Genomic DNA, 14412 nt, shown 5'->3' with positions numbered 1-14412 from the left:
TGGGTTTCCTCCGGGTGCTTTGGTTTCCTCCCACATTCCAAAGATGTGCAAGTATTGACTTGTTTCAAGTTTTCAATTCTCTCATTGTCCTTTATTTGGTCATGTAGTGTTTTTTGATGCCCTCCTTCTGGGATCATTGTTGCTCTCCTTTTGTGGCCTTTCATTGTCCCCCTGGGGTCTTTCAGTGCCCCCTTCTGGGGTCTTCCATTGCCTCTTCCCTGAGGTCTTATTGCATCCTCTGAGGCCTTGCATTGCTTATGGACCTTTTTTGAGAGTTGCTGTCCATGTGGGGCCTTCTCCAATTTCCTTGTCCATTGCCCTCTGTTCCTTCTTGTGGTTGCTCCTTTAAATACATTGCCACATTAAATGTAATACAAATTTAAAGGCATTACCTCTTCAAATGTGTTACCGCTTTAAGACTGCCAACTTAAAAAAGAAATCCACAGCTACAGTTCTCCCTCTGTATATTTCCCGCGTTTTGAGGTTTTGGCATGAAGCTGACATGTCCTTCTTTGAACCTTTTCTTAAACTTTTAAACATCTCTCCTAACCCTCCAAAATCTCTCCTTCTGACTGATGGAAAACTTTCTCAGCCCTCTCTGCAACCTTTTTTCTTTTAGCCGCCTGGAGCGTCTGTTTTTCCCTTCTTTTGATGTGCCCATTGCTTCAATTTCACCAGCAGATGTCCATTTGGGACTGTTATTTTTAAAACTTCTCAACATCTTTTCCTTTTTAGCAGGTTGTGCACTTCTCTTCTCGAAGCCTCAGAACCTCTCTGTGTAGTGTAGCAATTGCTGCCCAGCGACGCCCTCCTTCACCCCCTCTCATCCCACCCCCGACACTATAAACACTGCTCTCTGTGCTCTCCTTTGTTTAAATATAAACCTTGCAGCAACTCTGACTTTTTAACTTACGTTCCAATTTTTAAAATCAAAGTCACAGCGTTAGCTTCTAAGAGTTATTTTCCCCTGTTTCTTTCCACACTCTTCTGACTACACCAGCCAATTCAGGATTCCTCTGCATCTGTTCCTCTGGGTCTGGCAATATCTCAACATCTCACACGTCTTGGGCCACAGCCAGTGTCCTCATAATCCATCTTATCCTTGTCGCCAATGTAATGACGCACACTACAGGCTTCGTCAGGAACACAAAGGGTATTTATTGACCAGGAAAATCTGGCACAGAGACTCTCAACCTCACTCACCACCCTGGAACAGCCCACTGGCTGCCCCAGTCCCTATATGTCTGCCACATGCCTTCAGGCTGTCTTCTGCCTAAGAGAGGACTCCACCCTGCTTCCCCCTTCAATCCAAGTGACCCTCTTCTGCTGTGTTTCCCTTAAGGGGACGATCACTACAATCACCACAGGAGGGTGTGTAGAAAATATTTGAGGTGAAGATATCAGAAAGATGTAGGTGTATATATCAGGAAAGGTTGAAGAATGACAGGTGTGTCTCTTTCCTCTTGAAGAAAGGAGCCTGAGAGGTGAGGCCGATAGAGGTCTTTAAAATTATAAAAGGCTTTGAGAGAGGGGATACGGAAAATATTCCCTCTTGTGGGGAAGAGCACAAATAGAGACTATCAATATTAGACAGTCACTAAGAATTCCAATTGGGAATTTGGAATCATTAACATACTTGGGATAAGAAGATTGTACCTCTGATGAGCATTATTCCCTAGAACATTCATTTAACCTTCGGTTTAAGCAATAGAGGTGTGACATAACTTGACATACAGACAACACCTTCCTACAATAGCTAGCTGATACTCGGCGCATTATTTCTTACACTGGTATCCCCAGAAAATGAACTTGAAGAAATATAATGGTTTACGTGTTTCAAGCCTGGGGTGTATTTGTATGATCAAAGCATTTGTGGTCCTTAAAGTGGATTACTTACCAGTTATTCACTTGTAAATTCTGGTAAAATGAATGGGCTGTTTCTTTAACGGTTGGATGATCTGCCCATCCACATTCTCAGTCAAGCGATGAAAGTGATACCACCCTTAAGGTAAGTTACTCAGAGTCACGTTAATATCACAGTTCACCCCTGGAAGTTTCACAATGTCCACTTCTCCTTGGCAGGTTACGGCCAGTTCCTTTTCTCCATCTTACTTTGTGCTTGAAGAGCAATGCTCCTTTAGTAGGTGGTGCCACTGATGGTTTGTCTTTGAGTACTTTCTTGTTTCAGTCCCAATTCTGGCAGGAATTTTGTTCACCAGAGTTGAACTTGTTGAATTCAGTGTTAGTGACCAACTGAACTATCTTTATCTTTTGCTGGTCTAACAGAGTGTTCATGCAAAATTCATTTGGACACTCTTCCTCTTGATGATCATTGCTTTCTGGATCTTTTGGTGTAAAGCATCCTTCGCTTAGAAAAGATGAATTGGTGAAATGCTCAGTTTCTCCCACATTTTTAGCATTAACTGCTGGGCAGCGTTCCCTGCCATATGCCACAATTATCCAACCTATAATCATTACTGCCTGTGCAGGAAATGTTACACTTCTCTGTCTGTTGGTTTGATTGGATCTACAGATGCTGTGGCTTGTTGTGGTCTCAGTAAATTAACTTGCTTTGATGGTGAGGTGCCCATCGAAATTTCCCATTACTGTGTCAGGCTTTTTAATTACATTTTCTGTTGGGGTGAATGAGAAATCCTTTCCTTTATTCACCCTGCAATAAATCAAAGTGTTTACTTGTCTAATTTTGACTATCTGCTAATCCTGACATGACAGTGTTCCCTATGCCTTTTCCAACTTGGCTATTCTTTGGCCATGAAAAAATAAACAACTGGAAGAGCAAATTCCACCTCACTTAGTTTTGTTTGACACTTAAATCCCGTGTTTGAATAGGATTCCACTTGCAGCTCATGAACCTTTGACTTTCCTGATGGATGTTCCCACTGGATGTTGTTCCTGATTCTTTTGCTTAATGGGAACACTTCAGTATTTCTTTGTCATTTGCTGTGGATATGCTTGAACTGCTGACAACATATAAGAGTTTCAGACAGATTAATTATACTTGGGAGTACAACAGGAAGTGTTTGACTTTACAAGCTTCAGGCAGATTGATCCATTACTGCAACCATTTTCCTCAGACTTTGACCAGTTCAAACCAGTCCAGCTGTACTTTGTGATAGCTTGTTCCCACAGCCTGTTGAAACCTTTGTGTAACTGGGAGAAAGAACCAAGATATGCTAAGAGCTACCGGCTGCAATATTCAGCCCCATCGTTTCCTCAGTTTCAATGCTACTGGCGCTGGGTTAGTACAGAAATTTCGTCAGTGCCACTTTGGTCCACTTCTGGCACACCCATGTAGTCTTGGTGAGGATGTTAATGCAGGTGTTATGTGGGTGCTGGAAGTAGGCAGATCTTAACACTGATTTGCACTTTCCATTTTGGATCTCTCCAGTCCAGCTAATACCCTCTTTTCAGCAGCACGAGAGATTCCCCACCAACACTATTTGAAGGCATAATTCTCCAATTTGTTGCTTATTATTTTCAACTAGCTATGTTTGAGTTTCTGGAAGTGCTGGGTGTTTGAAGGATTGGTAACATTTGGGAACGTCTTCAGGGAGTGAGTCAATAGACAGGGAAGGCTTTGGTGTGAACGTAAGGACTCTGAGCACACCCCTTTCCCCCAGTCATGCAAGAATTAACTGCCTCCAATGGGCTGCAGAATCAAAAGAGGGAGATGGTGCAGAGGCAGAAAAGAAGGTAAATTGTTCACAGAGGGAGGAAGAGGAGGGGGAAGAGCAGGAGGTCTTTACAGAGTCTTTCAGGAGCACTCCTCCTACCTCTATCTCTGCCAGAAGCAGTGTTTTTGATGGCTGAGGTTCACAAAGGACATGCCATCTCCTGGAACCAGACCTGCTGTAAGAACATAGAGTCATAGAGGTTTACAGCATGGAAACAGGCCCTTTGGCCCAACTTGTCAATGCCACCCTTTTTTTTTAAACCCCTAAGCTAGTCCCAATTGCCCACGTTTGGCCCATATCCCTCTATACCCATCTTACCCATGTAACTGTCTAAATGCTTTTTAAAAGACAAAATTGTACCCGCCTCTACTGCTACTTCTGGCAGCTTGTTCCAGATACTCACCACCCTCTGTGTGAAAAAATTGCCCCTCTGGACACTTTTGTATCTCTCCCCTCTCACCTTAAACTTATGCCCTCTAGTTTTAGACTCCCCTGCCTTTAAGAACAGATATTGACTATCTATGCCCCTCATTATTTTATAGACCTCTATAAGATCATCCCTCAGCCTCCTATGTTCCAGAGAAAATAGTCCCAGTCTATCCAGCCTCTCCTTATATCTCAAACCATCAAGTCCTGGTAGCATCCTAGTAAATCTTTTCTGCACTCTTTCTAGTTTAATAATATTCTTTCTATAATAGGGTGACCAGAACTGTACACAGTATTCCAGTGTGGCCTTACCAATATCTTGTACAACTTCAACAAGACGTCCCAACTCCTGTATTCAATGTTCTGACCGATGAAACCAAGCATGCTGAATGCTTTCTTCACCACTCTGTCCACCTGTGACTCCACGTTCAATGAGCTATGAACCTGTACCCCTAGGTCTCTTTGTTCTGTAACTCCCCCCAACGCACTACCATTAACTAAGTAAGTCCTGGTTCAATCTACCCAAATGCATCACCTCGCATTTATCTAAATTAAATTCCATCTGCCATTCATCAGCCCACTGGCTCAATTGATCAAGATCCCGTTGCAATCCTAGATAACCTTCTTCACTGTCCACTATGCCATCAATCTTGGTGTCATCTGCAAACTTACTGACCATACCTCCTATATTCTCATCCACGTCATTAATATAAATGACAAATAACAGTGAACCCAGCACTGATCCCTGAGGCACACCATTGGTCACAGGCCTCGATTTGAAAAACAACCTTCTACAACCATCCTCTGGCTTCTGTCATCAAGCCAATTTTGTTTCCAATTGGCTATCTCACTCTGGATCCCGTGAGATTTAACCTTGTGCAATGACATACCATGCGGTACCTTGTCAAAGGCTTTGCTAAAGTCCATGTAGACAACATCAACTGCACTGCCCTCATCTACCTTCTTGGTTACCTCTTCAAAAAAATCAATCAGATTTATGAGAAACCATGCTGACTGTCCCTAATCAGGCCTTGCGTCTCTAAATACCTGTAGATCTTGTCTCTCAAAATACCTTCTAACAACTTACCCACTACAGATGTGAGGCTCACCAGCCTATAATTCCCAGGCTTTTCTCTGCAGCCCTTTTTTAAACAAAGGCACAACGTTTGCCACCCTCCAATCTTCAGGCACCTTTCCTGTGACTATTGATGATTCAAATACCTCTGCTAGGGGACCCGCAATTTCCTCCCTAGCCTCCCACAACGTCGGGGGATACACTTCATCAGGTCCCGGGGATTTATCTACCTTTCTGCGCTTTAAGACTTCCAGCACTTTCTTCTCTGTTATATGTACACTCCTCAAGCAAGATTTCGCTATTTATTTCCCCAAGTTCCCTAACATCCATGCTTTTCTCAACAGTAAATACTGATGAGAAATATTCATTTAGGATCTCACCCTTCTCTTGTGGATCCGAACATAGATAACTTTGTTGATCCTTAAGAGGCCCTATTCTCTCCCTTGTTAATCTTTTGCCCTTTAGAAGCTCTTTGGATTCTCCTTTGCCTTATCTGCCAAAACAATCCCGTGTCCACTTTTTGCCCTCCTGATTTCTCTCTTAACTCTACTCCTACACCCCCTATACTCTTCAAGGGATCCACTTGATCCCAGCTGCCGATGCATGTCATGTGCCTCTTTCTTCTTCTTGACCAGGGCTTCAATATCCTGAGTCATCCAGGGTTCCCTACTTCTACCAGCCTTGCCCTTCACTCTAAGAGGAATGTGCTTATTCTGAACCCTGGTTAACACACTTTTGAAAGCCTCCCACTTACCAGACGTCCTTTTGCCTTCCCACAGACTCCCCCAATTAACTGTTGAAAGTTCCTGCCTGAGACCATCAAAATTGACCTTGCTCCAATTTAGAATTTTAACTTTTGGGCCAGACCTATCATTCTCCATTGCTATCTTAAAACTAATAGAATTATGGTCACTGGTCCCAAAACAGCCCTGCAAATGGCCATGGAAGTGACAGTGGTCTCCAAGGACTACATGTGGAGATCCTTCCAGAATGGAATGAGCAATACAGTTTACCTCTTATACTTGAACATCTATTGGTGCAGATAGGAAATGACAGAGGCTTCCAATGCTAGGAAGAGCATGCATGTGGCTTTTTCAGGATATCAGGATTCCATTGACTGCATATATGTGGCTTTGTGGGTGTCACATGTAAATGCTGAGATGTACAAAAATGCAAAAGTTACCATTCACTTAATATACAGCTGGTGTGTGACCAAGCACAGCACACCATGCTTGCGAACACTTGCCATACTGATGGCAGTTATCCTATGTCAATCCGCACGCACGTAATTTTTTAACCACTGCATCAAACTAGAAGATGGCTGCTTAGTGACAAGACCTATCCAACTTACATCTGACTTCCGTCCAGAAACCAATTACATGTGGTCAGCATTCCCATAATGGGAACCATGCTGCCACCAAGGATCATCACTGAGATGTCGATTGGGATATTGAGGCAATGTTCATAAGCTCATAAGATATAGGAGCAGAATTAAGCCATTCAGTCCATCGAGTCCACTCCGCCATTCGATCATGGTTAATATGCTCCTCATCCCCATTTTCCTGCCTTCTCCCCATAATCCTTCAACCCATTACTAATTAAGAATCTGTCTAACTCCTCCTTAAATTTACTCACTGTCCCAGCATCCACCGCACTTTGGGGTAGCGAATTCCACAGATTCACAACCCTTTGGGAGAAGTCGCTTCTCCTCAACTCTGTTTTAAATTTGCGACCCCTTATCCTAAGACTATGACCTCTCATCCTAGAATGCCCCACAAGAGGAACCATCCACTCCATGTCTACTTTATCCATACTTTTTATCATCTTGTACACCTCAATTTGATCTCCCCTCATTCTTCTAAATTCCAGAGAGGATAGACTTAAAATGTTCAATGGTTCTTTGGCTCAGCCATTCTCGAGCAGCTCTCCAGTACTCGCCGGAGCAGGTATCCTGGCGATGCTTCACTAACTGGAGGTTGTAAGGGCACAACTTTTGCCATCATGGATTGGATAATCCCAGAAGGCCAGAGGAGGAGGAAGCCACCACATCCAAATTCTGGGCATATCATTTGACTCCAGTTTCCTGTGAATAAAATTCCAGTTCCCCATTGTTCACCAATCACACACCTTACAATTCCTCTCTCACTGACTGGTGCAACATCCTTTGACCCACAATCCTGAAATTTAAACAATCACAAAACCATCATTCCATGCCAACTTTTACCAACAAAACATTCAATAACCCATAAAAATCCTATACTTTATTCAACCTTGTGTATTTCCTTACTACCTTTGTTTGTCCTAATGTTCCAGTGCAATACTGTCCATGGTGAGTGGAAGGCTGCTGACGTGCACTGGGGAAAACTGCATGTGGTGATTGGCAACACAGCAGAATAAAGGTTATCTGGCCTGGGTGACCAATCAGGATTCAGAGCATGGAATCGCCCCATGCTGAGAAAGGCTCCTAGTCAGTGACATTTTGAGAGCTGGCGGCAGCACAGGTGGCTGCTGTGCAATTCTTATTAATAACCAGCTTTCATCTTCACTAACAAAGTCTGTGAAGGTGATCATTACATCCGGCGATGCGGATGGGATTATCCTGAAACTGCCTCTGGCCCGACGCCTGTGAGTATCCTGTTTTAATCGCAACCTGAAGAAAAAGTTCACCAGAATGCTTCTCTTTGGGCGAATAGACACATTTGACTCCTCCATGGAGGACTGGACACAATGGGGTGATCTCGCCAACTCGCTCCGCTGACTGATGTGTGGGACGAGCCAGTTATGTCGCGAGAGAGACGGAAAATGGGATTTGTACCCGATTTCTCGCCTCCTGCAATCTTATCAGCACTGTATATCTAGCGAGAATGTCTAAATTCAATGTAAAATTGAACTGAAATATTATAGGTGAGCCCAGGATGCAACCATCAGGGCTCACTTGCCATAGTGGCCTCGCCAGTGAAGGTCCTCACCGGTGAGGATCATGTATGGTCCCCATCAATAGGGACCTATCGTAATGGTCTTGCCACTGGGACCAGAGGCCATTAAGCCCCCTTGGGAGGTCACGGACAAAGGGGGTGCCCCTTGCGTAGTTCCAACTTGGCACTCTGGCAATGCCAGCCTGGCACAGCCCACTGGACACCCTGACAGTGCCAGCCTGGCACACTGGCAGTGCCCACCAGTGCAAAGGGGAAGGGACCAGGGGGCAGGGCCTACTGGCAGGGGGCAGAGCCTGAGGGGTGGGGGCTAAGGGGAGTGCTGCACACATTGCAACCAAGATTGGGGGGGGAGGTGCTGCACAATCTGCAAATGGCAATTGGCCAGTCCATGCGGAAGGTGGGGGTGCTCAGCTGGCATGTTCAGGGGGTGACCGGCCAATGCATGCAAGGGATGGGGACCGGCAGGCCCTTGCGCAGAGAGGGAATTTGGCCACGGAGCACAGCGATAGCTGGGGGGAGGTAGTGACAAATCTTTCTGTTCTACAGAACAGAGAGATCTGCACATGCGCAATAGAGCCCTCTGCTGTAAGCTGCTGGCTTTTAGCAAGCTTAGGCCCCACTCCCTCCCCCTTTTGGCAGGAAATAGATCTTGCTTCATTTTTTCCTCAGAATGTGGAAAGATTGTGTGTGTACCAGCTCTCTGGAGGGGGTGATAGCATTTTTCTGCAGAGAACACAGTTGAGGTCTAAGATGGGGTAGTGTACAGAAAATGTCATTTAAGAACCTTGGAGCATGCCTGGTCTGTCCTGCCATCCTTCTAACTTCTTCCCAGTCTTCCATTCTTCTTTTACAAGAATAACAAGGGACAATTCTCGGCACAACATCGTGGGCCGAAGGGCCTGTTCTGTGCTGGACTGTTCTATATTCTAACAAGCCCCAATATTAAATTATCTTTAACAAGTTTCAGCTTCTGCTCCAGCTGGACAGTGTCACCTGTTTATGAGTTGCAGTCTGCTTTAAGTAGCACAGGCTAGCTTTAAGTGGTGCTAGCTGTTCACAAGCTGGCTCCCCGTGCAACATGTTTAATGCTGAGTTTCGCACCGTGACCATTATGATTATAAGGTGGCTCAAAATTTGCGTCCTATCTGTATCACTTTTAATAGGAGTCATGCATTGCGATCACCGTGTCTGATATCCGGAGCTGTACAACTTACAGCTGTATCTTTTCCATTCTTCCCTTCTGCTAATTTAATGTGGTTTGTTTCTGCTAAAGAACGTTGAATCATCTGATGATTTTAATTGAATAATATGAATTATGCAGAAAACACGTGCTTGAAAATTGGACTGGTGAATAATTAGAATTAATTTAACGTGTGTTTGCTCCCATTGATTCCAATCAACTCCACAGTCTTGTTGCTTTTGCACGGATGCCAGTTTGAACTTTTTAATCTGTTGCAGTTTCTGAAGACCAGGTTTCTGATAAAGAGTCTGAGTGTGAAGATGCCGTAATTCAAGTAAATGCCAGGAATAATGATCCACCACTGCTTAGAATACACCAAGGTGAGAAGACAATGATTGAAGAAAACCCTTGGCAAGCATCCATCCAGATGAGGAGAAGACACCTGTGTGGAGGATCTTTAATCCATCCATGTTGGATCCTAACAGCAGCACATTGTGTTTCTGATGGGTATGTCCTTCATTTTATTGAATTGGTTGCAGAAGGTCCAAGGTCTAAGGCACATACCAGCTTACTCAAAGCCCAGCAATGGGAAGACTATCCAAATGCCTGTCTGAGAAAGACTGGAAAGTGTCAAGTTGTGATCGTATTATTTTCATAATCCCTCAACAACAATCTTATATAAAGCCTAAGGCCTAAGCTTTCACTCTGACCTCCGATATTTCTCAGGTCGTGCTATCAGGCGGGGGATGGAAAACGATTAACAGCCATCCTGTCAATGGAAATGATTGGTCCTTGTTTCACCCTTTTCATAATCGTGCTCCTCCTCACCTTCTTCCTGGTCCTGCAGGGAATGAGAGTAGAAGCTAAATAGGGTCAAAGAAATAGGGTAGAGGGTAAGGGATTGTGGAACTGTTTCATTGGAATGCTGGTGATAATGCAGATATTCCCTAACCGACAGCAACAACGTCATAGCCCCCCATCAATTCCATCGCCTTCTCCTCTTAAGACATGAGACCTTTGAAGTGGGGCTACCTCCTCTGGTTGTCTACCTTTGGTGGACATTCGGTGCCATTTTTTTCCAGAGAGAGGATTGAATATATGAAAGGATGGTTAGTTGTTGAGGAGTGTGAGCTGAGTGACATTGGAGAAGTGAAAGAAGAGGTGTGATAGCCCAATGTGTCAAAGTGGAGGAAAGTGCACTGAAGAAGGATGCTACTGTTTACACTGAAGAGCTTCCACTTTTAAAACCCAAATGCAAGCTACACGGATTAAAGTTGAAATTTGAATGTCTTTGAGTGCAGGAAGGGGTGCAGAGTTCACTGCCATGCGGTGAGGCATGATATTAGAGGCCTCAGAGCTCACTTTAATGCAGCCCATGTGGCGGGGGTCGCCCACCTGGAAAGAGGACACTAACTGCAGTAACTTCACAGTGACCCTTTGGTAAGTGAATCCAGGACTTTGAGAGACCAGGAGAAGAGGGTATTGAGAAATAGGAATTTGGTGGGAGGGGACTGATCTGAGACAGGTTCAGAGGAAGCAGTGGCAATCAGTTTGGGTGTTGAAGGGGAGTGGTTGAGGATTGATACTGATTCTGGCTCCACAGTCGGGTAAATAATTTCGAAAGACATACAATCTTTGTTGTGGGTAATCCCAACATTTGTTCTTTTGGAATTTCACTGGCAGAGGGAGGTATCACCTTTGGGCAAACTAATTTTTTGAAATGGAAGACTGAAACAAACTCTAGGCTCATATTTGTATATACGAATGCCTCAGGCCTGTTGCAGGTCGAGGCCTTTGATACCAATGTTTTTTCCTTTGCAAATATGGATGTTGGCACATCTTCAAGTCCAGGAGGAAATGTTCACCTGTTTCCTGCCCACCATATTGAAAGCTTAGTAGGCCAGTTAAAGGCCCCAAAATGGCTGCCCCTTATGTGGCTGAATTTTAAAACCATAACCTCCTTGTTCTTTGGCATCTGAGGGCACATGAGCAAAACAATCAGTGGCATCAGATGATGTGTTGGGTAAACATACACTTTTTCATACAAGACATTGGTCCACTATAAATGGAGATAACCTTCCAATGGACCACTTGGTGCAGCATACCTTCATTTCAGGAAGAGTAGGATTAATTGGCTGGCTCCACCAAAGGGCCAGCATGGGCACACTTTGCCATTCGGTATGGACAAGGGAATGATGTCCTGCTGGAACTTATACAGTAATAAAAATCAATACCTTCTGAGTTTGCTTTGAGCAGCAAGTGGTGGATAATGCACAGCAATGTGCCTCTGACACCATTGGAAGAAAAATATACTCCACTGCAGTAACATCTTCACAGCCAACTGCAGGTGAGTCCCAAGCCAATGAGGGACCAAAAGTAGGACAGGGTTCTCTGATGAACACTGTAAATGGTGACAGGAGTTTGTTGTGATATATGTGTGCTGGGAGGGGGCCGAAAGTGGCTCCTCCCAAAGTGGAACCTGGTTAAGCAGTCTAGGATTTGACTATTAATAGTGCACACCTGTAATAAAGAGTTTCCCAGTGTTTAAATTATGAGGTCTACTTTGTGGGTCTTCTTGCACAGTCCTTCACTAAATACATACAAAACATTTGTCACTGCCAATTTTTTGGAAAGCGCAAAGAAATTTAGCCTTATCCAAATCAGAAGCACCCAACTGAAGATTCTGATACCCACAGATCAACAAACTGGATGCTCAAACTCAGGTCTGGCCCCAAGATTACCTGTAGGGTTCCTGGTCCAGTTACTACCAACAGGATCTCTTGAGTTCAAAGCTATTGGAAGCCTCTGTGCACCAGTGTGGGAGCAACTATTTTAATGGACTGGCTGAAATTTCTGCAGATGATACTCGGTAATTATACAGAAGGAGTGTATATGGACCAGTGATTGGTATCTTACCCAGGCTGCCTTCAAAGAGGAATTGATTGATGACTACAATACCTTCATATTATAATACAAGATAGACCATTTAGGATGGAGATGAAGAGACATTTCTTCATCCAAAGAGTGGTGAGCCTGTGGAATTCATTACCACAGGAAGTAGTTGATGCCAAAACATTGAATGTATTCAAGAGGCGGCTGGATATAACTCGAGGCGAGTGGAATCAAAGGTTATGGGGAGAAAACAGGATTAGGTTATTGAGTTGGACGATCAGCCATGATCGTGATGATTGGCGGAGCCAGCTTGAAGGGCCAAATGGCCTCTTCCTGCTCCTATCTTCTATGTTTCCATGTTATTTCTTAAAGTCCAAAGTTTACTTATTAGTGTCACAAGTAGGCTTACATTTACACTGCAATGAAGTTAATGTAAAAATTCCCTAGTCGCCACACTCCGGTGCCTGTTCAGGTACACTGAGGGAGAATTTAGCATGGCCAATGCACCTAACCTGCACATCTTTCGGACCCTGAAGTACTCTGCAAGTGTTAGTTGAGAATGTGAAACAGTGCATTTTAATTTTGCTAGAAGAAAAAAATCACATCCAACACACTTACCTTACACACAAATTCCCCAATCATTTATGTTGCAGGATGTACAATCTACCTGCATATTTTTGTTCCCTGTGATTTGGCACATTGCTTTAAATTTGAGCTGTTCCCAAGTTTCCATATTAGGTTAGCTATCAGCACAAGTCCAAAACTGCATCAAGGGCTTTTATAGATGATTCAAAATTGCCGACAATGCAGAATTGTACAGTTAGCTTCAGAGTATTAAGGGCTATCTTTGCAGTCATTCAATTTGGATGCAAATCATGTCAGGATGACAAGATCCGAGTTTTGGATGTTTGGCTTCAGCGCAAAGCTCCCAACAATGGAATAACACCAAATGCTGCAACTGCGTTAGACCCATTTCCTGATACTTTTATATCGCAATTTCGAGGCATTGGCTTTCAAAAAGCAGAGAATATTTTTCATACACTACCAGCTAATGCACTGGGCTATATTTTCTTCGACTGACGAGTGATAAGGGCTTCTCTTGAATATTTAGCATCAGTCAGTACATGTGATCACAGCAAACGTGATAGAATTAAAGCTACGTTTATCCAACCAAATATTATGAGTTGTCTATTTCCATGTAATGATGTAGGATGGGATTTATATTAAATGATAAACTGGCATTTTCTCGAATTAATGTGCTTCTTTTTAAAGCATTACAGAATCAATGTTGAAGGTTGCACTTGGTAGGACTTATATCCGCAGGAAAGAAGGGGTAACCTTTGAAGTTGAAAGGATTATTGTCCATAAATCCTATAAAGTAGTGAATGATACACTTTACAATGATATTGGTAAGTATCATGTTACTTATTTGAGGAAATAATCTTTATTTCTGTCTGAATAAAAAATATTGGGTGGATTCACCGGCCTCCTTCGCCACTGGCGGGAATCCCGACATTTCGCTGAATCAGGTGCCGGGGGTAAAACAGGATTCCCGCCAGGTGGCAAATGCGTTGCCGTTCACCCAGCTCGCACCGCCAGCTGTGATCAGATTCCTGCCCAGATGGCGCAGGAAGCTGAAAATGATGCAAATCCACTGATTTGTAATCCATCAGAGGGCTGGAAGCCCAATTCACTGGGGTGGACTTTGGTGATGGGCCTGACATTTGTGGAACTAGCGTGGTGAATCCCTGGGTGGGGTCAAGGAGGTAAGTGCAGTGCCCATGTGCCCCTCTGCTGCTGCCAGGCTGCAGAGGGAGGGTCACCGAAGAAGTAAAAGCACTCAGCTGCTTTGCGGTTGCCTGCAGCTGTCAAGCAGAACAAGGGCAGCGGGGGGGGGGGGGGGGTTGCTTCAGATGCAGTCAACAGTGAAGGGAAAAATCACTAAACAAACCTCCAGCATGCTGTATAAAAACCATTAAGTTGACAATCAAAGGCCAGTTCAAGGTACTGGACCCAGTAATTGAATGAGCTGTGGGGAAGGGAATTCCACCTCTCTCTCCCCCCTCCCCCCCCCCCCCACCCCCCACCCCTGCCCAGTTAAAGGGGTCAGAGGACTTCAAAGGGGTCTTCACACACCTGAAGCTTCTTAGAGAGAGAAAGGGGAATCCCTTCTGCACAACAGAGTGTTGCTGTGATTTGGAAACCTCC

General features: G+C 44.2%; 1 protein-coding gene across 2 annotated transcripts in view; it reads left to right on the top strand.

Moving 5' to 3' along the window:
- Positions 1-14412, top strand: part of LOC144500421 (factor VII-activating protease-like) — a 51045-nt gene that overhangs the window by 28089 nt on the left and 8544 nt on the right. For both annotated transcript variants that reach the window (XM_078223281.1, XM_078223280.1), the window contains 2 exons: positions 9591-9819; positions 13477-13613. In XM_078223281.1, the coding sequence (XP_078079407.1) occupies positions 9591-9819; positions 13477-13613 (366 nt within the window). The remainder of the gene's footprint in view (positions 1-9590; positions 9820-13476; positions 13614-14412) is intronic.

The sequence above is a fragment of the Mustelus asterias genome, chromosome 11 (genome assembly GCF_964213995.1).
Source record: "Mustelus asterias chromosome 11, sMusAst1.hap1.1, whole genome shotgun sequence".
NCBI classification, from domain to species: domain Eukaryota; kingdom Metazoa; phylum Chordata; class Chondrichthyes; order Carcharhiniformes; family Triakidae; genus Mustelus; species Mustelus asterias.
This window is presented reverse-complemented; position numbering and strand designations above follow the sequence as displayed.